The sequence below is a fragment of the Passer montanus genome, unplaced genomic scaffold (genome assembly GCF_014805655.1).
Source record: "Passer montanus isolate IOZ18808 unplaced genomic scaffold, ASM1480565v1 scaffold140, whole genome shotgun sequence".
Classification (NCBI taxonomy): Eukaryota; Metazoa; Chordata; class Aves; order Passeriformes; family Passeridae; genus Passer; species Passer montanus.
This window is the reverse complement of record NW_024360942.1, coordinates 291,897-313,156: the sequence shown is the minus strand read 5'-3', so window position 1 is coordinate 313,156 and position 21,260 is coordinate 291,897. Positions and strand designations below refer to the sequence as shown.

General features: G+C 48.8%; 2 protein-coding genes across 5 annotated transcripts in view; one reads left to right on the top strand and one right to left on the bottom strand.

Moving 5' to 3' along the window:
* Positions 1 to 14,017, top strand: part of CPAMD8 (C3 and PZP like alpha-2-macroglobulin domain containing 8) — a 54,042-nt gene extending 40,025 nt beyond the window's left edge. For all 4 annotated transcript variants that reach the window (XM_039700464.1, XM_039700462.1, XM_039700463.1 and 1 more), the window contains exons 36-43: positions 1,322 to 1,409; positions 5,926 to 6,000; positions 6,614 to 6,719; positions 6,804 to 6,914; positions 7,543 to 7,755; positions 8,212 to 8,286; positions 13,131 to 13,299; positions 13,892 to 14,017. In XM_039700464.1, coding sequence (XP_039556398.1) covers positions 1,322 to 1,409; positions 5,926 to 6,000; positions 6,614 to 6,719; positions 6,804 to 6,914; positions 7,543 to 7,755; positions 8,212 to 8,286; positions 13,131 to 13,299; position 13,892 — 838 coding nt within the window. In that variant the 3' untranslated portion in view covers positions 13,893 to 14,017. The remainder of the gene's footprint in view (positions 1 to 1,321; positions 1,410 to 5,925; positions 6,001 to 6,613; positions 6,720 to 6,803; positions 6,915 to 7,542; positions 7,756 to 8,211; positions 8,287 to 13,130; positions 13,300 to 13,891) is intronic.
* Positions 14,018 to 18,527: 4,510 nt separating this feature from the next.
* F2RL3 (F2R like thrombin or trypsin receptor 3) lies at positions 18,528 to 21,260 on the bottom strand. The gene is made up of 2 exons (XM_039700465.1): positions 20,904 to 21,260; positions 18,528 to 19,611 (listed from the first exon to the last, which is right to left on the bottom strand). Exons 1-2 carry the CDS (start codon positions 20,977 to 20,979, stop codon positions 18,542 to 18,544), a joined length of 1,146 nt encoding a protein of 381 aa, XP_039556399.1. The 5' UTR covers positions 20,980 to 21,260; the 3' UTR covers positions 18,528 to 18,541.

The window sequence follows — 21,260 nt, the reverse complement described above, 5'->3', positions numbered from 1 at the left end:
GAGAGGAGTGCAGCTAAGGATGACAACTGAGCTATTTGGAGCTGGGGGTGTTCTCAGAATGTGATGAAGTGTTGTCATGCCCAGTGACACCCCTGGGGCACTGCTGGAGGGTTAGGGAGAACCCAGGGTGGAAAACAGAAAGCTGTGATGTGTACCAGAGCCTGGGGAGATGCAGGCAAAGGGATCCTGAACGATTTATTTGGGAGTGTGGGTCTTTTTGAATACACTTTGCATGCTCTTGCATCTTTTTATGCCCATTACCAAGAGGAGCATGGAGTTAGATGGGAATTAAGGAGGTTTAATGGCTCTGGGAGCCCTGAGTGCCTCCCCCAGAGCCAGCTGGCTCTGTCCCCAGGCCACCTCATGCTACTGTGAGCCTTGGGCTGGGGTGTGGCACCCCAGCTTCAGCCAGTTCACCACCCCTGAACTGAGGGGGCTCCAGACAAGGAGCCAGCTCAGAGCTGGCAGATTTGGGGCTGGAGGCTGTGGGAGTGTGTTTTCTCAGAGCTGGCATGAGCTGATGAGCCCTGCTGGGTCCAGCTCAGGTGGGGCACAAACAGGTGAGCTGCCAAGGAGGGAGGGCTGGGAGCTGCTGGCAGTGCAGAGAAAAGGAGCCTTGTTCTGGGATTCCAGGAGCTGCCTAAGGATGGAATCTCCTCTGCCATGCTGCAAAAACTGAGATTTTTGCCCCAACAGTCCTTCTCTCCATGCCTTTCGTGTGTGGGGATTTTGTGCACATTTACAACAACTCAATTTCAGAGATTTTTCTGAGTTTTCAGTTATACTTTAGAGGATGATGCAGTGATTTAACACCAACAAGGCAGTGACTTTGCTGTCTCGTTAGCAAAAGCCCTTTTCTCAGTGCCAGGGGTGAAACAGGCATTTATGAAACCCCAGGACTGAATGACCTTGGTGTTGGGAATTAGCATCCCTCTCCCAGCACAATCCATCTACACTCCTTCTCTCAGGATGGAAAAGAAGTTTCTCCTACTCCAAGGGTTCATTTCCTTTTACCAAGTGCATTTCTCAGTGATTAATTGAAAAAGAAAGCAAGCAGCCCCACAGGTGGCTGCATCCATCCCTCTGCTTTTCTGCCTCTGTGTTCCAGGACATCTCCTACCCCCTGTGAGCTGGGCATCATTTTGTTAAATAAAAGCAGAAAAGAGGATTTTTGAAAACCAACTTGTGGCTTTCCCCAAGCACAATGAGGAGAGCCTTTTAATGTTATTTTTGTCTTCTTCTGGAGTTGTTTTCTCCATTCTGAGTTGTCCATGGATCTTGAGTTTGTTCCCATTTTCTCTCTTTTTGTTCCCATGGGAAGATGGCTGCACTCTGGATCCTCAAACATGGCTGTGTTGGAAGTGCCTTTGTTCTCGGGGTTTCGGGCAGATATTGAGAGCCTGGAGCAGGTGAGGGATGGGATTGGGATGGGATCAGTGGGATGGGACTGATAGGATGGAAATGGGATCAGTGGGATGGGGTGGGATGGGATCAATGGAATGGGATCAATAGGATGGGATGGGATAAATGAAATGGAATGGGATCAGTGGGATGGGATGGGATCCATGGGATGGGATCAGTGGGATGGAGGTGCAGGGCTGGGATGTGGATCTCTGACTGGGAGGGGTTCCCTCTGAGGACCAAGAGGAGGCCATTGAGTATCAGAGCACTGCTGAAAAGATGCAATTAAAATTGGGAAGGGGGAGGAAGAGATTTCACTTGTCAAAAAATCTGAAATGAGGGAACAGAGGTTCTGAGCAGGCTGAGCAAACCCAACCCAGCCAAGCCAAGGTTTTCCTGAGCCAGTGCACAGTAATTAACTGAAACCCCTTGGAAAAGCTGAGGTGCAAATGTGCTCTAACAGGAGCTGTTTATGGCTGCTTAGTGAGCTGTGTTATCTCCAACATCTGGATCCCATTTCTTTGGAGGCTCTGTGTCTTGGAATTTTTTGCCCTTTTTATTTTTTTCCCCCTTCTCTCTGGGAGAACATCGTGTTTCTTGCAGCCAAGCTGAGGTGGACAGAATGTGCCTCGTGCCCAGCCAGCCCTTCAGGGCAGATGAACTGTAATCTTGAGCTTTGCTTTAGATTTGTGGGAGTATTCCATTCATTACAACTCATTACATTTTGTGGAACGTTGCATTCACTGGTGGGGTTCTTATGCTACAAAGATTTATTTTTTTAAGGACTGTTTCACTGAAGAGGTGTAAAATTTTTGCGTCCTTGAGAGCTGGTAAAGAGCTAAAAAATATTTTACTTCTAAAACACCTCTTCTGTAAATAACTTTATCTCATTATATTGGGAAGGGAAGGAATCGGAGTAAAGAATTTTAAAATAGAACCATTGTGAAGTTGAATTTGATATCATAATTCGAGGAGGAGTGCACATTGCTTTATCTTCTCTAGGATTTCCCTTGATTTGGCTGATTTATAATTGAAACACCATTGCATTTTCTTGGAGGAAAAAGCCCTCTGGAGGGGTTTACAATCCATGTCAGAAGCTGCTGTCAGATGTCTCCTGGGGTGTCCCTGAAGCCACAGAAATTTTTGTATTAATCCCTGAGAAGCAATTGCATCCTTTCAGAACAGGGGATCAGATATGAAATTATTCCTATAAAGAGAAAAACTGCAGTTATTTATATCCATTCACAAGCTGCACGTGGAGAAATCTATTTTCAAATCCAAGCATGTAAAATGGATCCATTTTTATTTGCCTGTGGGTCTGATATTCTCCCTCGTGCAACCAACTTATGTTCAGGTGGGAGCAGGAGTTCTCCAACATTCCCATGGAAAAAAAAAATAAAAGAAAATGAGGTGAGGAGCCTGCAGTGGGTTTGGTTCCTGCTCTCCCCCCTCTGCTGAAGGTGCTGGAGTGATGGTCATGTGGAGTGCTGTCAAATACATTCTCTTTCATAGTCATTCGTGTAAATAATAGCAGAAAAAATATGGATGAGAACCAGAGAGAGCTCCAAATATCCCAGGAGGGGAACCACAGGATATCTTCATGGTGTTAAACTTATGGAATGTTCTGTGAGCAGAGGGAAAGGGTCAAAAGAAAGAGTGTGTAGGGTTTTCACTGCAGAAGAACAGGAAAGTTCTTAAGGAATATATCCCTCTACTCATTTTTCTTTCCTTTTTTCTTTTTTTCCCCCCTCCCCACTTTGGAAAGCAGGAAATTTTCCTAAACTGTGAAGGATTTTGCATCTTCAAGAGGGAATGTTCCCCTTGAAGACCTGAATTCCATGGTTTTTTATTGCATTTAAACCCTTTTGCATCTGTAAAAATGAAATGTGGTGACAAAGCCCAGGCATATCTATGGGTACAAGCCCAAAGTGCAGATAAACCCCACCTGATCCACCTCGCCAGGGGGACCTCAGAGCCCCTTGCAGGGCCTGAAGGGGCTCCAGGAGAGCTGCAGAGGGACTGGGGACAAGGGATGGAGGGACAGGAGCCAGGGAATGGCTTCCCACTGGAAAAGTTAAATTTAGATGGGGAAAAATCCCATTTAGATGGGATCTTGGGCAGGAATTGTTCCCTGGGAGGGTGGGCAGGCCCTGGCTTGGGGTGCCCAGAGCAGCTGTGGCTGCCCCTGGATCCCTGGCAGTGCCCAAGGCCAGGCTGGGCAGGGCTGGGAGCAGCCTGGGACAGTGGGAGGTGTCCCTGCCATGGCAGGGCTGGCACTGGATGAGTTTTAAGGTCCCTTCCAACCCAACCCATCCTGTGATTTCTTCCTGGCTACCAAACAAGGGCCCAACACCAAATTCACCACTGAAGCCTCACTTCATGTTTTGGACACCACCTTGAGCAGAGCCAAGTCCCACCTTTGCCCCTGCTGCCTTTTCCCTGCCCTGCTGTGGAGGGGCTGGGCTGTAAATCAGCATTTTCTGGGATTTTCTGGGGTTTTTCCCCTGAGCCCAGGCCGGGAGCAGCCCCACGTGCAGCCCCAGGGCAGCGGCGCTTAATGAGGGCTCTGTGCACAACCCACCACAAATCCTCCTAATAATGCTGCATGTCGACAGGGTCAGGAGGTCAGCCCGGGCTGGGATGGATCAAACCTCACCAGAAAAATGCACTTTTAGCTGAGCCCAGCAGTTCCCGGTGGCGCCGGCGTCTCCAGGCCCTCATAAAAGGCCTGTCTGCAGCCATGGGCTGCTGAGTAATAACAGCCACCAGCAGGGCCCGAAAATTATAAGGACAAATTAAATTGGCCCTTTCCATATTGTGTGGGATTTAAAGACATGTTGCTTTGCTTGTTACAGGAGTAGCAGGAAGCTGGGGAGCGGGGGTTTGCAAGTAGAGAGCTCTGCTGAGGGGAGCCGAATCTGCTGGTGGCAGGTTTGGGTGAATTTCAGTGTTCAGAAAGAAGCAGTGCTGCTTGTTTTGTGTCATTCTAAATCATAATTATAGTAATAGTTGTTATTATAATTGTTTTAATATTTATTAGTAATAATTGTTATAATAATTATGAAAATAATAATAATTATTTGTTCCCATTTCTGCAGAGATTTTAGCCTACGATCTCAAAGTAACTTAAGATATATAATATTATAATATTATATATCATTATTATTTTAATAATTATTAGTAATTATTATTATAATTATGAAAATAATAATTATAATTATTTGTTCCCATTTCCACTGAGATTTTAGTCTATGATCTCAAAATAACTTAAGAACCTTAAAAGAAAAAAAAATCCTCCCAAAAAAAAAAGCACTCAAAAAACAAGAACAAAACAAACCCCCCCAAAAAACCCAAAACCAAACAAAAACCCCACAACAATATCAAAAGAAAAAAACCCCACAAGAATATGTTTACAAATGGGATTGTCTAACAGAGATTGATGTAATGGGACAGTTTAGAGAACAGAATTATAGAATAGAGTGCTCTGGCCCTATCTTGGCTCTCCAAACCTTGATTAAAACACCAAAGTCCTTTTCCACAAACCCTCATCCTCCCCAGCTTCAGTATTAGATATTTTCCACATGCCAAATGCACTCTAAATACAGATTATCAAAATAGTAATGCTTGATCAGGCAGGACAGGCACAGTATTGAGATGTTCCAAGTGCAGAAATCATAGGAGGAACTTCTGGAAAATTAAAAACAAAGGTCTGGAGATGTGAAAAGTGCCCATAGATGATGTGCAGATAAAAAGCAGAAGAAGTGGGTCTGTGGGCCTGCCTGGTACAATGCAAACCCCAAATTCCAAATCCCTGGGCCTCGGAGGGAGAGAAGATGAGGAGCAGAGGCCTGGCCTGACCCCATTTGTCAAAAGGGAGGTGCCTGGGGCTCTTTCAAATGGCTGCTCTTTTCAAATGGGAGGATTAATTTTCCTGGCAGAAGAATGTTTTGGATTTTTCAGCTGCTGGGAGGAGGGGACCATCGATACCCAGGGAGATTCCCTGGTGGTCTGAGGGGTGTAAATAAATAAGAGACTTCATTGAGTGGTTTGGGGTCTCTGAGGTCTTGCTGGAGCCTTGGCACTGAAAACACTCTGGGAGCTGCTGGATGAGATCATGGATGAGGCAGCAGCAGAGTCCCAGGGGGGTAAGGAAGAGCCCTCAGCTGGTGCACCTTGCAAGAACTCCTCAGCAGGACACAGGCAGGGACACAGCTGGTTTTTCCCCTTCTGTCATGTGCCAGCAGCTTCAATCTCTTTGCATTTTCCCTCTCTTGCAAGAATTTCTCAGCAGGACACAGGCAGGGACACACAGGTGGCTTTTCCCCTCAGTCATTTGACAGCAACTTCAATCCTTTTGCACTTTCCCTCTCTTATGGAAACACCCTTTTCCAGCAGAAAAAATCCCTGGAGTTTAGTGTCTGATCAGTTTACTAAGCAGCCTGAAATGTTATTTATTCTCTCATTTCTACCTTTTTTCTGTAAAATTAGATTAAACTAAACGCAATGATTTTTTTTCACCCCCAGTTATTGATGAACAAGCAAATTGGGTTAAAAAGATATGAAGTGGATGGAAGAAAAGTCCTGTTTTATTTTGATGAGGTAATGGCTTTGTTTCTTATAATTATGTTGGATTTTAATGAAAGGGAAATGAGCAGGGGACGAGGCACAGGCAGGGTGCTGGGGGTCCCTCAGTGGTGAGGATCACCCTGCAGCTGTAAGTGGTTTTTGCTTGAGCTTCTTTTGCTGCTCAGGTTGTGGTTTTGCTTGGAAACCAAAGTACAACAGAGGCAGGTGATTCCCTTCAGCCCATGCAGTGGTTTTGGGTGGATATCACTTAGATTTTTGCCTTGAAATAATCTGAATTTCAGGTCCAACTAGCAGAGCTAAATGCAGAATAATTTAGATCTCACAGCACAGAGCTGAGAAGGTGAGATCTCTCTTGGCTTGGTCAGCAGCAGGAAATAGTCTGGTGGTTGTGGGCAAGGCAGGGTGCACAGCTGGAGTGTTTGCCATGGCTCTGTGGCAAATATGTGTTTTAAAGGTCAGCAAAACATCCTGGTTTGGTTCATCCTGTTTGGTTTTTATTCATTTTCTTTGTCCCTGTACTTGGATTATTGGAGGTATCTTTGTGCTTGGCATTTGGGGCACGTGCTGTGTTCATTTCTCTTCACTTCAGGTGTAGTTTTTGAGTCTTTTACACCATTTCTCACAGATTCCCAGCCAGTGCATGACCTGTGTGAAGTTCCAAGCTTTCAGAGAGCACATAGTTGGGAAAACAGCCCCTGTTCCCATCAAAGTGTACGATTACTACGAGCCAGGTTTGTGCCTGTTTCCCTCTGATCCCTGCTGACTTCAGATCTCCAGGCAGGAGGCTCAGCTGTGATTTCTCCTCCTTGCTGCAGCTTTTGAAGCCACTCGTTTCTACAACGTGAGTGAGAACAGCCCCCTGGCCAGGGAGCTCTGTGATGGCCCAACCTGCAATGAGGTGGAAAGCTCAGCCAGCCAGTGGGTTGGTGAGTTACCCCAAAACCACACAGATCTTTGGGAAAAACAGGACCCACAACGGTTCTGAACTCAAAACTATATTTAGGAAAATGTTATGTTTTGCTCTCTGTGTTAGTGGAAGTTTCACAAAGGTTTGGGGGGCTGCAGTGTTAAAGTCAGGACAAACAGAGCAGTGGGGCTCTTCAGGCTCCAAATGATTGTGATTTGATAAAATGTCTGATTCTGGAAGAACCTGCACATGGGGAGATGTGTCAGTAAACAAAGAGGTAAAAACTCCTCACCATGCAATTTGCTTTTCTTTCTCTCCAATATTTTGCCGTGGAGTTCCACAATTAACTGTAGGAAGATTGAACAATTTCATACATCTGTGAAAAGGAATAACTTGCCCCAGAAGCTGTTGTTCTTTTCTGTGCTCTGTGGCCAAAAACCAGTTGCTTTATCCTAAGTCAGGAAGCTGTTGCACCATGGCTCCTTCAAAAAGGCAACTTTGTTCCCAGAGCTTTTAATTCTCTAAAGTTTGTAAATTCCTCTTAGAAATCTTCAAGAATTCAACGTAAAAACTGATGATCGGTGAACTATTTCCATTCCACCTTCCCTGTGCTGTGCAAACCTGACTGGGATTTGTTTAATCCCCAGGCTTTGTCCACTCTGGCCCTTGCAACAACATCTTTGGCTGCCTGGAGGACGAGTACTTCGAGCAGTGCCTGTGCTCGCGGGACTGCGGCTACGACGGCGAGCCCGTGTGTGGCTCTGATGGCCACATCTACCCCAACCACTGCCAGATGGAGGTGGCATCGTGCAGGAACAACACCAGGATAGAGCAGATGCCCATGTCTCAGTGTGCTGCCTGTAGGTTTCATTTAGTTCCCTTTTCTGTCGTGGTTCAGCTGCAGGATGTTACAAATCCTCATTTGAGCAAGTTAATATTCCATACCTGTGGTAGGGAAAGGAGGATTCTGAACTTGCTCTGTGTTATTTTGCTGTTTATAGTACAGCTGATTAAATGATAAGGGCAGCTGCTTTTCAGCTTGAAATAACTGGTTTTCTGTTCTCATGGATACATGTTTTACCAGTCAGAATGAATTGAAGAGAAAATTAGGGATACTGTTTGATCTGAAGTGAATACTCCTGGATAAAAATTAAATCCATGAAATGTAGCATGTTTTGGAAATTCTGCATGGCCTTTCAAGGTGTGTAATGTATCAGGGAACTGATTACACCACCTCTAGAAATGCAAACCTTTACTAGAGAGGCATTATTAACGAATTACGTGGCAAATGAGTTTATTTTTCTTTTTATTTGCAGCCAAGAACCTGCCAGAAGAAAGGGAGACACACTCCCACACAGCTGAGCAGCCCAGTGTTCCCCAGACTCCAGCAGGTAATGCAATACTTTTGCATTTATCCAAAGGCTTTCTTAAGTAAGGTTAAAGTTTGTCCTAGCTCTGTATTAAGTACAGGTGGCTCTCAAACACATTTTAAGTAAAGATGCTGAATTTCTCCATCTTATAGAAAAGAAAGAATATTCAGAAAACAGATAAAGAGGTCAAGGAAGCTGAGGATGAGAAGTATTCAGTAGCAGACAGCTCTCCAAGTCCTTTTCCCTTCAGGAAATCATGCAGGAATCCTGCCCAGCTCAGCACCTGCAGGATTTAGATAATTGTTTGTAGGAGTGGACAACCCACCCTCCTATTTTCTCAGCCTTGCTGTGTTTGAACAACACACTCTCTGTGATCTTTTCTTCCACTATTAAGCTGGAAAGATCCCATTGAAAGCCAGGCTGATGTAATGTGTTCCAACAAACTACTGAGCAGGACGTGACAAGAGCCCAAACCACTGCAAGGACTCAAATCCAGGTGGATTAACTTTGTCCCTGCAGTTCTGTGCAAAAATGGAGCTGGCAGTCTTGATTCTCTCAGAGCTGCTGTTTGGAATAAAGAGCCTTAGTGAACAAAAATGTTAAGGTCAGTGGATGGAGTAGCCAGGAATTTGGCTGCTCATTTTATTTGGTGCTTATGTTCATGCACTTTTTTTCCAAGACTTGTGTCGAACTCGCTCATGGCTCACAATAAATCTCACCAAGAAGCAGTGGAGGGTCAATAGAATAGCTTGTTTCATGCTGTTTCTAGTAAATAAACTGGTCTAGATTTTTCCTGGCTGCTTTCCACTCATTAATTTTCCCCTGGCCTCCAACTCCCAACAAATTGGTAAAACCAGTTAAATTCTTCAGGAGGAGAATTAAATTCAGGAGCTCTGAGGCTCCTCATGTCCTCCTTGAGCAGCAGGATCAGACTAACACATGTCCAGCAGGAGACACCATCCTGTTCTTTCCCTTCTGGACAGCAGCTGATGGACAGTTTTCTTATTAAGGTGCAAAAACATGGTGAATATTCCATTATGACATTTTCTAATGGTCATTAGTGCTTCATGTCTCTACTACTTTCCTCCCCCCCGCTTTTTTTTCCTGCACTTATTGTGAATATATCTGTATCTAAATCTTGTTGCCTTTTGTTCCATACACATGCCATGTGCTCAGCATGGAAAATTTGCAGTCTGAACCCTTTCAAGCAGCATTCCCAAGCTGTTTTATTTGGGCACTGCTGGAATGTGAGGCCATACCAAGGTCTACAAAAATGGGGCTGCCATTATATAATTTTCAAATAAAAATTTGATATGATTACCCGGGAAAAAAAATGATGGAACTTGATGGTAATCCACAATCCAAAAAAATGTTCAGAACAGTGTTTCTGAAAGAATCTGCATTGAAGTAAAAGGAAAATCCCTCTGTGGTTTCTGTTCTGAATTGACAGAAACAGTGCTGGCTCAGAAGGAGCAAAAGGGGAAAATCTGATTATTTTGTGTGGCATTGTAATGCAGATTTTAGATGGACAAACTTGAGTGCCATAAGGACGTTTGTCAAAGCACAAGCACTTGGAGCTGGCTTTGTCCTAGGATCTGGGAGTGCCCAAATTTCCTGGCAGAAGGATGCTGAGCTGGGAGCAGCCATGGCAGAATGAGCATTCAGGAATCAAACTGACTAAATCCCAGCCCAGGAAAAGGGCCCAGCATGTGATTTTCATTAATCCTCAGGGCTCCTCTCAGGTCAAGCACACGGGACATGAATCAAAGTGCAGCAGATGAATGAGCCCCTCCCAGCCAGGCTCTCCTGGGCTCGCTGCTGCTGGAGCATGTGATGGGGTTAAGTCGGCTCAGGTGCTCCAGCAGGGGCTCTGCTGAGCCGTGCCTAAATCTGGGACTTCCTAAAGGGACGCAAAACTCCAGGAGCCGAATCAAGCTTAGGGCAGGTTGGTGTAAAAGCAAGTGGCTGTGTTAATCTGCAGGAAATGCTGGGTTCTCAGAGAGGCACGTGGTGTTTGTGTTGTCTGGGAGCCTCCTGTGTTTGCCATGAGACTGGTGCAGCTCCGCTTGGGCTGATGGATGCTTTAATTGAGGTCTTGTCAGTGGGGATTGCAGGATGTGTTGGGGCTCCCTCTGGCACACACAGACCCACAGTGAAGTTCCACACACACCAGTGATTTTGCTGGAATAAATTCCAGCTGTTCAAGATGAGTAATTGAACATAGATGGCTCTGAAAGGTCAGGATGCAGCGCTGTTGCTGTTGTCAGAACGTTTTAAAATGCCTTCCCAAAGTCTGCAGAGAGGCAGAATGACTGAGGTTTGACCTTAAAACTTTTTGTGAACAGATGGGTGGGATCCTCTTTGCATCTGTAGATCCTGTGATTGCCAGGGAAGTTTGCAGGGTGACAGAACTCAGCTGAAACAACCCTTATGTGAGTCCCCTTCCTCAGCTGTTCCTTCTCAGGTGAATTACTGAGTCTCAAAAGGGTGGGACAGGATTTTGATGAGTGGTCCCAGCTCTGGGTGTGCTCATGTGCCTTCACAGCCTGCTGCAATATTTGTTTGGATAGAAAACCCTGGAGCAGGAGCTGAGTTAGTGACTGGGATCTCACTGAATTTCTGGCTGTGCCTTTCCTGAGAACTTTGTCACTCCTTGGCCACAAGGGTCTGGGTGGATTTCAGAGCCTGTGGGATCCCCAGTAGCTCTGATAGTCTCTGTGATGAAGTGGTGCCTTGATTGCTTCCACACATCACTAACTCTCTTGTGAAACAGCCTAAATCTCCTCTGCCAAAGGCACTCAAGCACAGCCACTGATGTTGGAGGACAACATGTTGCCATCACAGTGCTGTGATTCTGCATGGATTTGGTGGACAGCAACCTCCAAGTGTGTGGGGCAGCAGTGCTGGGATATCAGTGCTGCTGTGAGCCCCCCCAGGCTGAGCTCTCTGTCCCCTGCCTCTCCCCACAGCCATGCCCTTTGCACAGTTTTGCTCCAGCAATCAGAAAGGGCCAATGGCTGGAACTGGAAGAAAGCTCTAGGTGGAATTATGACACTTTGGTAGTGGTATTTTGTTTGGGGTTTGGGGTTTTTTTGATTAAATGCCTAACCTTAACCCACACCAGCTCCCATCAGGACCATCAGCCTGAGCTCTGCTTCCAGGTGGAGTCATCCCCAAAATTCCCTGGCTGGCTGGCTGCAGCTCTTTCAGGGTTGATTGAGCTGGCACAGGGCTGGTTTTCCTCTCCCCCCATCACTGCTCAGCAAACATTTGCCTCAGCACAAACATTTGGGGCTGGGGGAGTGGTTTGTGTGCAGCAGGAAACGTCGGCCTGTGCTCTTTGCTTGGGCTCCAGGGCTGAATTCCTGGGAAGAGTCAGGCCTGTGATGTTCATCCCAGCCCTGGTGGACAGCAATCACCCATTCATAGAAGGAGCTCATGGTCTGGCAGGTTCTCTCAGGGAGGAGGCCAAGAAGGAGGGAACAGAGCCTGACTCCCCTGCCCAGCGCTGGGAGGATGTGGGAGGCAACAGGGAAGATCCTTCAGATATTTTATTTCTAGAGAACAAACATTTTCAAAGACCTTGATGAGTGTTCTCTTTAAATAAAGCCAGCTTTGGGCGGGCAGGGGACTTTTCCTCCCTGCAATAATTCTGCCTCAGTGCTAGCTTTGGTTTGGACTGGGGCAGTGTACACAGAGAGCAAACAGGAAGGATGGACAGCTGGGCTGGCTCGAGGAGCAGTTTAGGAAACACGGATCTGCTGCTGTTCCTAGAAGTTTTATCTTGCAGTTTTGCCCTCTGGACAGGGAGCACAGAGGCACAGCCTGGTGTGAGTGGGGTGTCTGCTGTGACAGGGACCTGCCAGTGTCAGCACAGACTGCAGGGAGTGGGAAGAGGAGAAATTCCTGTTCCTGCCTCTGCTGGGCCTGTCCCTACACAAAGTGATGGAAATTTCAGTGCTGGGGCAGAGGTACCTCAGCTCCTCGTTCAGGCTGGAGTCCATGGCTTTCCTGTGGGTTCCTGGCCTCAAAACTTTCACAGTTGTTGGGCTGAAAAAAAAGTTGGCTGCCTCCACTGATCAGTCACCAAGTGAGCTGTTCCCTCAGGGTGTCCCTCCAGCTTTGTCACTTGTTTTATGGAATGATGCACAGCTGAGGGCACACAGGACATGTCCCCATACAGATGGGGCTCTCCTTGCCTGAGGTGCCTCGTCAGAGGAGAGATTTTCAGGGTGCTGAGTGAATCCCCTGTGCCACCTGCCCCCTTCTTTTACCTTGCTGTGTGCAGCCCTCAGGCTGATGGGTTTGAACTTCAGCACCTCAGTTAATTCCATGCTGGAAAAGGAGACTTGGAGATTTTTTTCAAACTACATTGCCCTTTGCCTCCCTTTATTTCCCTTTCCCCCTTGTTTCTCCTTCTTTCTCCCCTTGTTTCTCCTTCTTTCTCCCCTTGTTTCTCCTTCTTTCTCCCTTGTTTCTTCTTCTTTCCCTCCTTGTTTCTTCTTCTGTCCTCCCTTTTTTCTTCTTCTTTCCCACCTTGTTTTCTCATTTCCCCTCCTTGCTTCCTCCTTTTCCTACCCTTATTTGCCTTTCCCCTTTGTTTTCCCTTTTCCTCCTTATTTCCCCTTTACCCCTCTCTTTGTTCCCCCTTTTTCCTTTCATTTTATTCCAGTTTCTCAGACTGGGAAAATGAAAACTCCTTTTGCAGCAGCTCCTCCCTTTCCCTGTGAACCCCACCAAACACGTGCAGGTGTGCTGACACCTGCAGCCCCCTTCCCTGGTGTCCCTGACTAAAACCCCTTCCTGCTGCTGCCCTGCCCTGCTGCGTGGCCACGCAGCTCCTGCAGCTCTGCTTCCCCCAGCAGCTGAGGAGGGGCCCCCCCTGCACACAGACCTGTCCTACTACTCCTACGAGTACGACCCCGACGCCTTCGCCGTGGAGGGCGACGTGTTCGAGGTGGTGGCAGAGCTGAGCACGGCCAGCACCTTCAGGGAAGGGGACAGCAGCCAGGCTGAGGCCACCCCAGCAGAATGGTGAGTCCACAGCGGGGCAGGGGGCTGCTCTGAGCCGGCCTGTGGTGTCCTTGTGCTGGGCAGTTCCCCAAAAAGGGGGTCAGTGGGAAGGGGGGCTTGCTGGGGCAGCTGTAAAAGGCTGTGGGAGCTCAGTGGTTTCATGCCCAGGGGAATGGAGTGATCTGTCACTTGGGGTGTTCAGCTGGAGCAGAGGGGAGGCTGATCAGTCTCATGGTGGGGGGAGGAGGAATGGACACAGATCTTGCTATGGGGTGACAGGGCCAGGAGCCCACAAAGGGCTGGAGCTGTGCCAGGGCTTGGCATGGAGCTCAGGGCAAGGCTCTTGCCCCCGAGGGTGCTGGCACTGCCCAGGCTGCCCAGGGAATGGTCCCGGCCCCAAGGCTGCCAGAGCTCCAGGAGCGTTTGGACAGCGCTGCCAGGGCTGCTCAGGGTGGGGCTGTTGGGGTGGCTGTGCAGGGACAGGGGCTGGATTTGATCCCTGAGGGTCCTTCCCAGCTCTGTGATCTTTTCAGCTTTTCCCAGGCTCAGTGATATCTCACAAAGATGCACCACAGCAAGGTGACTTTTCTTCCTTGTGTTCTCTTTCCCACAGAAATACATAATTTAAATAAAGAGAAGAGGCTCAGAATCAACTCCTGTATGAGTTTGCTCCTCCAGACGACCTGCTGCAGAACAGAATCTGAATGATGACTACTTCCTGATGCCCTCAGAACTGTAGGCTTTGCTGCCCCACGGGGCAGATCTGGAGCTCTAAGGGGGACACTCAGCGTTATTTTTCTGTCCATTTTCCTGCCTTCTTGTGCATCCTCTTTGGAGCCCTCCCAGTGATGAGAGACCAATGTGCTGTGCCCTCTAGGTGAGAAAAAATAGGGGCTGGAATTCAAACCTATAGAGCATTACCAAGTGTTTTCTCTGCTATCAGGATATTCTGCAAATGCCATTTCCTAGCTACACTTAGAAGCTAAGTCCAGGCCTTGTGCTTAGCTGAACTGCTGTTTGAGGAAAGATGGCTGAGAAGTTTTTTGCTCAAATTATAATAATAAAAACCAGTGTGTTTTGCCAATTATGACATAGCAAGAGGCTGCTCATCTTCCTCAGCCCATCAGTCTACACCCACGAGAAAAACACTTCCCTGTGGCTCCACAATTCAGGGAAGCTCTTGGGATGTACATTTTACCTGAGAAAACTGAAATCCACTGCCAGGGCTGAAAAGCTTCATGTCTGCTGCTGTTTGCAGCCTCAGCAGAAGCAGGGATGAGGTGGGGGAGCCCTCTCTTTGTGTTGCACTATGTGCTGACAGGGGCTGCTTGCAGCCTTCTCAGCCCCTTTCTCCTCAAAGCCTGGCCTGAAAATGAACCTGGCCCAGGCACAGCCCTTTTAAATGTTTGCCTGATTCCACCAACCCCTTTTATTTTGCTCCCACTGGCACCCAGCACAGCATGTTCTGGTCCTGGTACTCCCTGGCCAGGCCTGGCTCTGCTGGCCAGTACCAATCCCTGGTGTCACAGGCTGGACTCCCTCGGTCTGACCTGCCCCAAGCAACGTGGCAAAACTTAAAAAGAAAAGCTTTGTGTTTCCAAAAGTGCAGGAGCCAAGATTTTTGAGTTTCCCTTCCTGCCTGGAGCAGCATTGTTCTCTTTGGAGGAGTTACATGCAATTGCCTCTTGCAAAATAGTGTTAATATTTTATCTTCCCACTTCTATTGTTACCAGGACCCAGAGCAGGGTGGAAACTCCTTTTGAGGGTGTTTATTGGTGAATGGAAACAGAAAAAAAAAATCCCAGCTCCATTCATTTTTAAGGCTTGTTTACACAGGAACCATGACAAGAATATATCCCAGTATAGACATTCCATTCCAGAATAAAGGCAAGTTTATTCCAGAAAAATGTCCACATGGGGACAACCAGGAGGTATCCCAGAGGTTGGGCATGTGTAGTTTCCAGTCCTTTTTGTCTGGGGCCAGACATTTGCAGAATGCAGTTGACATGATGAAGGTCTGGGTCTTGAAGTTCCCAGAAATTTCTGAGCTGCCTCAGAAGCTGGCAGCTGTGCCAGCCTCCCCTCGTGGCTGCTCCCAGGATCCTGCTGGGATGAGGGTCCTGCCCCACATCTGGGGTGTGCAGGGGCAGATCCTGCCCTCACCCTGGCAGCTGCATTCCTGCCTGGCAGGTAAATAAATGCCTTTAAACTAAATTCCACCTCCTGCAAGCAACTGTCCTGGCAGGCACTGGCTATTGTGTACACACACAGGACTGAGTCAATATTTATCCCTGGGTAAATAACAGGCCTAGTGTGAGCTACAAGATTCCTTTTTTCTTTTTTTTTTCCCTTTTCTAAAACTCAAAACTGCACAATACAAACCCTGCTGTTTGCTGGTTCAGGCTGCAGCTGTTTGGTGCTGTGAGTTGGGAGGTTGAGGCATTTGGTCACCCTGGTGATGTCTGGGACTGCCTTCATCCAGGAGATGGGACCTGTGTTCTGAAGTCCTCTGTCCCTTTCTGGTTTTCCTCTCCTGCTCTCTCTCACCCATTTTACACCCAGTGAATGCTTCTGGAGAGATATTTGAAGTAATTTTAAATTGCTTGGTCCTCTCACAGATCCTTGGGCACTCAGACCTCCCTCTGTGGATGAGGAGGTGAGGGTGGGGACTTCCAGCCAAGAATTAAACCTGGCTTTCTTCACTTTCCTCAGGCTGTGGGAGATGTAATGTCCTAATTCCAGCTGCAGACATCCCCCTGGTGCTGCCAGGTAAATAATTCCTGCTGGTGGTGCCAGCCCATCAATCAGGGCCTTGTCTGAGGGATCTCTGTGCCAGTGCTTGAGGCAGAGGAGTCTGGCTTCTGTTTTACAATTCAAAGGAAAGTCAGAGAGCCCTGCACCCTCAGAAGGCAAAGGCAGAGCAGCCTCCCTGTCCTCAGAGCCAGACAGAGCAGGGCAGTGTGTGGGAGGGGATGTGACAGGATCTCTGGATCCTGACTTCACCCCCAGCCTTGGCACTCCCAGTTCCTCTGCTCTTGGCAGCCTCTGCCTCCCCCGCTCTTGCTACACCAAACCAGCTCCTCTTTGTGGCTAAAAAGGTGATTTTATGTAAGGAAATGAATCAAAGAACCTGCAGTTCCACCACTGTAGTTGCCTTTTCCCCCTATCACAAGAATAAAGGTCTCTGCTCTCTCCACCCCAGCTGAGGGTCCAGAGCTTTCCCCTGTCCCACATTTGCAGCTCATGTTTGTTGTCACCATCATCCATTCTTATCTAGGGGAAAAAAAATCATAGATTATTTTTCCTCCATTGTTCAACACCCTGCTTGGAATACAAAAACTGGATCCCTGAGCACCACTGGACACAGCTGAACAGACCCAAAGCCACTCACAGGCTTAGGCCCAGCTCTGCTCACTCTCCCTCCTGTCCCTGAGAGCACAAGGACACCTCAGGCTCCCATTTTGTGCACCTCAGCCACGCAGTTTAGAGAGAAGGATTGTTTTTTTGTTTTTGTTTTTTTTTTTTCACCAAGTAAAAGACCAGCTGGGTGCTGGAAAGCCAAAGCCAGCAAGGCCAGCAGCTGCTGCTGCTGCTTTGGGTTGTTTCTGGCTTAGAAACATTTGCCTCCCTCTGTCAGAGAGATGTTTCTCCTTTCCTTTCCCTGATGGTCCTTCTCTGCAAAAGGATAAAAGTGCCAGTGGGTTTGTAAGACACAGAAATTGCTTCTTCCATCGAGTTCTGTGACTGAATAGCTGCAGCAGTGCTAGTTATCAGTGATTGATGCTTGCAATCCTTTCGAGGAAATTAATATTTATATATTTGTAACTGTACATTATGCAGAGTAATCATTACCATGGTATTTATTTTAAAGCAATAGTTCCCCTTGTTCTTTCTTGTCCTGTGTTTTGGTCTTGCCTCTTCCCCTCCTTCTTAATCAGCCTCAGTAGAAAGCAAATACCAGAAGAATGTTCAGCTTGCTTGAAGAACATCCCCAACACACCAGCACTTGCTTTGCTCACACTGACTGTTGACATTTAATCCACAATAACCTGGTTTTCATTATTGTGAATAGAGAAACTCTTTAGAAAACCTCTACCAGCCTGGCTTTGGGTTTGGGGTTTTTTTAGTCCCTGCTGTTTCTGACTGAGTGCCCAGCACCCAGAGCCCAGCTTTGTGTTTCCCCGGCCTTTTGCCCCCACAGGTACACACAAACAGCTCTCTGACCAGCTGTTGGTTTGTTCACACACATCTTAGCAAGTCTGAGTCCAGAAAAGTGTTTGTTTTAGATTCTGATAAATATTTTATTAAAAACTGATTTTAAGACAATCCTCTCTGCTTCTTATTCACGCTTTATGTTGTGCTGGGAAAACTAAAGAATTAAGCAGCTCTAAAGAGGTTTATTGCTCATTTTCTACCTGACTGCTCACAGGGCTGTGCCCCAGTTGTGTCTGAGAGATGAGCAGGCTGCATTTTGTCAGATTTGCAGCAGGTTCCAACAAACAAAAAACCTGAGCACCTCTTTGATCAGAGCCAGCTTTTGGCTGTGGGTGACATTACACAAAGGAAATGTGGAGTACCAGAGGCTTTGCTCCATTCCTACTTTACTATCTCCCTTCATGAGACATCATTTTTTTACAAAATCCATTAATACAACCTTTGCCTCAAAGAAATGATGGATGCCAAGGGTGATTTGCAAAAACAGGGATGAGTGAAGGGGATTTTTACACCTTTTACCAACAGTGGGCTAACATTTCTGAGGGGTTACTGACAAATCAAGCCAAGAATGTTTTTGCTACACAAAGCCAGTACTCTGCACTCTTTTGACAGACTGGTTTAGTTCAGGAGAGTAGCTTTTGAAACATTTAGAAATTTGGTTTTGCAATGATGGTTCTTTTTTTTTGTTTTAGGGGAAGGGAATATGCATTTAAGGACAGAGAGCAAGGACTAGCAGGCAGAGAGCAGCCAGGTTAGGAACAGCAGACCCAGCTGTATGGGGAGGAACATCCCTGGTGGTGTGGGACCAGCTGAGAAGCTGCAGGCAGTGTCCCAGTAAAGGATGGATGTGTCCCGCACTCAGCATCTTGTCTGGGCAAAGAATCCCACAGCCTGGCTTTATTCATCCTTATCTGTGCAGACAGGGAAAGCACTTGGCTCCTGGGAAAAGCTGTTCTGGGTGAAACTTGTGGAATTCCAGTGCCGAATTCCTCTTATCCCCACTGTGTGCATAATGAGAGCCCTGGGAGCAGGGACCCAGGCTGGAGGCTCACACCAGCGAATGCTTGGACCGGGGCAGCGTTTCCTTGGAGGTCTTCAGGGAAGTGGTGGTTTTTTTGCTGCCACTGAAGACTCTCCTCCTCACCTTCTCCCGGAAATCCTCCGACACGTAGTAGTAGACGAAAGGATCGGCGCAGCTGTTGAAGGTGCTGAGGGCCAGGCTGACCATGTAGCTGAGGTACAGCCGGCCGTGCAGCTTGGAGCAGGGGCTGGAGTAGTGAAGCAGCAGCAGGACGTTGCTGGGGGCATAGAAAACCACGAGGGTGACGACCACGAGGGCCGTGAGCTTGGCGGCGTGGCCGTAGCGGCCGCCCCCGCGCAGGAGGACGCGCAGCACCGCGCCCGAGCTCAGCGCCAGCAGCAGCAGCGGCAGCAGGAAGGCGCAGGCCACCAGCACCACGAAGTAATAAAAGTAGAAACCATCGTCCTCGTGCCGGGGCAGGACGTCATGGCACAGCGTGAGGCCTGCCCCGAGCAGGGGGTAGGACTGCTGCTGCAGCGTCAGGGGCAGCGTCAGGGCAGCAGAGCACAGCCAGACCCCAGCACAGGTGCCCATGGCCAAGGCGGGAGTGCGGAAGGTGCGGGAGGAGAAGGGGTGAGCCACGGCCAGGTAGCGATCCACGCTGATGCACGTGAGCAGCAGCACGGAGCAGTGCATGTTGCCGTAGAAGAGGGCCGTGGTGAGGCGGCACAGCCCTTCCCCGAAGGGCCAGTGGTTGCCCAGGAAATAGTAGGAGATCTTGAAGGGCAGCACGGAGACCAGCAGCAGGTCGGCGGCGGCCAGGTTCATCAGGAACACGGTGGAGGCCAGGCGCTCGGTCCTGGTGGCCAGCACCCACAGGGCCAGCGCGTTGGCCGGCAGCCCCAGCAGGAACACCAGGCTGTAGAGGCACGGGATGAGCCTGACGGTGATGGCACTGCCCAGCTGGGCACGGGTGGCCTCGGGGATCAGCAGGTAGGTGACGTTGTTGACCGTGGCCTGGTCGCCCGGGATGGCCCGGGGACACGGGGTGACCTCTGGTGTGCTGGCCTGCTCGCTGGTGCTGTTCTGAGAGTAATCTGGGAGGGGAAGGCAGCCTGTTACTCGCTCAGCCTGTCCCCAGTCAGCCTGTCCCCATTCAGCCTGTGCTCACTCAGCCTGTCCTCACTCAGCCTGTCCTCACTCAGCCTGTCCCTCACTCAGCCTGTCCTCACTCAGCCTGTCCCTCACTCAGCCTGTCCCTCACTCAGCCTGTCCTCACTCACCCTGCTCCTCACTCACCCTGTCCTCACTCAGCCTGTCCCTCAGTCTGTCCTCATTCAGCCTGTCCCTCAGTCTGTCCTCACTCAGTCTGCTCCTCATTCAGCCTGTCCTCACTCAGTCTGCTCCTCACTCCCCCTGTCCTCACTCAGCCTGTCCCTCAGTCTGTCCTCATTCAGCCTGTCCCTCAGTCTGTCCTCACTCACCCTGTCCTCACTCACCCTGTCCCTCACTCACCCTGTCCCTCACTCACCCTGTCCCTCACTCAGCCTGTCCCTCACTCAGCCTGTCCTCACTCAGCCTGTCCCTCACTCAGCCTGTCCTCACTCAGCCTGTCCTCACTCAGCTGGAGGCTCTGTGGAAGCTGTGCCTCACCCCAAAGGCTGCTCTTTGTCTTTTCTGTTGGGGTCCCTACAACTGGGAATGTTCTGGAAAGGCTGTTGAGTGACGGGCAGGAAAAGCTGGCTGGCAGAGTTTGGTGTGCAGGAGCCACCCTCAGCCACCTTTCTGGGAACATCCCTGATTCCTTTCCCACAGCTCACAATGGACTGTAATGCTCTACAGCCATGAACAGGCCTGGGCATCCAGAGAGAAATTCCCATGTACAGCCATGAACAGGCCTGGGAAGCCAGAGAGAAATTCCCGTGTACAGCCATGAACAGGCCTGGGAATCCAGAGAGAAATTCCTCTCTACAGCCATGAACAGGCCTGGGAATCCAGAGAGAAATTCCCATGTATAGCCATGAACAGGCCTGGGAAGCCAGAGAACAATTCCTCTGCTGGGCTTTCACAACAATCCAAAGTTCTGGAGCCACTCCAGTGTAAAGTTGTGGCTCTGGGTGTATAAGTAGCTAAAGATTTAGCTTTTGAGTCCTTTCTTGCTTACTGCTCCTTTATTTTTCCTTTGTATTTCTAGTTTCTTCCACCCCAGCTTCTTTTTCTTCTCTATCTCCTCTGTCAACCTCCTGCTTCAACAAGAGCCCACACAAAGCTCTATCAGAGCATCCTCCCATGTGAACCCATTAAAAAATGAGCTTTCAGGGATTTTACAGAGACCCAAGCACCCAGCACTTTACCAAGCAGCAGCTTTGCCCCCAAAGCAGACACTCACCATCGTAGTCCGAGGCCAGGCAGAGTCCCCAGAGGGCACAGCAGAGCAGGAGCTGCCTGTTCCCAAGGATGCCCATGGCAGTGCAGGGTCTGTGCACAGAGCCAGAGCTGTGTGGGAGCAGCAGCAGCAGCAGGGACCCTGCTGACGCATTTCCTCCTGCTGCTCCTTAACCCTCGGAAGGAACGGGGCAGATCCGGGCGGGATGGGGGGATGGAGGGGCTGGCACCACAGGAGCCCAGGCTGGACACCCCCAGCACCAGTCTGGGACGGGGAGGGGCTTATTCAGCCAGACACCAAGTATTTTAGGGCTGCACTTCATCCTCAGTGTGAGAGGGTGGCTCAAGTGACTCATCTGGG